Source organism: Plasmopara halstedii, assembly GCF_900000015.1.
Source record: "Plasmopara halstedii genome assembly, contig: Scaffold_323, whole genome shotgun sequence".
Lineage (NCBI taxonomy): Eukaryota > Oomycota > Peronosporomycetes > Peronosporales > Peronosporaceae > Plasmopara > Plasmopara halstedii.
In genome coordinates this window covers 1,578,184-1,579,252 of record NW_020187244.1, presented here as the reverse complement: position 1 = coordinate 1,579,252, position 1,069 = coordinate 1,578,184, and the positions used below count along the sequence as shown (strand labels likewise).

Below are 1,069 nucleotides of genomic sequence, written 5' to 3'. Positions count from 1 at the left end.
TCTAGAATCCAAGTTTGGTGATCTCGTGGCATTTTCACCGATGAGTGCGGCGCACGACCTTTTTAAATTGATCTCTAAGCTTTCCAATGGCGCCCACACTTTCGTGTATGGTACCAACTACGGAGCATTAACGGTGAAACGTCTCATGCATCTCGCCCATCCTGAAGTTATTGGGTACGTTCTGGATTCGCCAATGGTTACCACGGGAGATTAGAATTATTTTCAAAAAAGACCTTATCGATAACGAAGTGGCAAGAACTTTTATGGAGCGTTGCGATCACGACCGTGTCTGCAGCTCCCATTTTAGAAAACCGAATACGCTAATTGCTGCGTATCAAGATATTTTAACCACTCTCGACAATCAACCTGACTCAGCGTGTTTTGAGATAATGAGCGCTATGAATGTTAACAATCCAAAATGACCAGCCTCGTACAAACTGCGAAGATTTTTTTTCAACTCTGCTTTCAGACCCAGTCTTGTACACGACAATCCCTCATACCGCCTCAAGCGCTGTCAACCCCATGATGTGGAAGTCTTGACGATCTTCATTAACCGTATCATAGATACTGGCTACTTTAGTTCAGGTCCTGGCGGAAAGAGCCTGGAGATATTGTGTCACCTCATTCTGTTCTCGGAGTTGTGGGAGAGACCGACACCTTCGTTAGCAGAATTGAGAAAGCGCTTTACGGACTCTGTCTCGGGATGGAGCATGTACACTGCAGTTCCTTTGTATTGTGCTTTCTCAAAAGAAGAATCGAGTGTGTGCGATGAGTACAATTTTGGAAGTATGACGCTCGTGCAAATACATATAAGCGCGACAGATACTGTAATGCGAGTGTTACAATTCCTAGTCAGGCCAGCGTTCTAGTGCTGAGCAGCAAGATGGATACGTACCCATCGAACAAGTCTTCGAAGCTCCTAATGGAGTCCCTTACTGGTAAAAGGAAGGAGCTGATCACCTTCGAAACTGGTACTGGCGCAACTTTGTCAACTACAACCTTTCAATTGAGATTTCGATCGCTGCACACATGTGGATTGAGGATAATTGTATCATATATCAAAAGTGAT

The 1,069-nt window shown here is 44.5% G+C and overlaps 1 protein-coding gene across 1 annotated transcript in view; it reads left to right on the top strand.

Moving 5' to 3' along the window:
• Positions 1 to 942, top strand: part of PHALS_08811 (ATP:guanido phosphotransferase, N-terminal) — a gene marked incomplete at both ends in the record, with an annotated part of 1,438 nt that extends 496 nt beyond the window's left edge. The window contains 2 exons of the mRNA XM_024724228.1: positions 565 to 786; positions 857 to 942. Of these exons, the coding sequence (XP_024575126.1) occupies positions 565 to 786; positions 857 to 942 (308 nt within the window). The remainder of the gene's footprint in view (positions 1 to 564; positions 787 to 856) is intronic.
• Between the last annotated feature and the right edge of the window lie 127 nt (positions 943 to 1,069).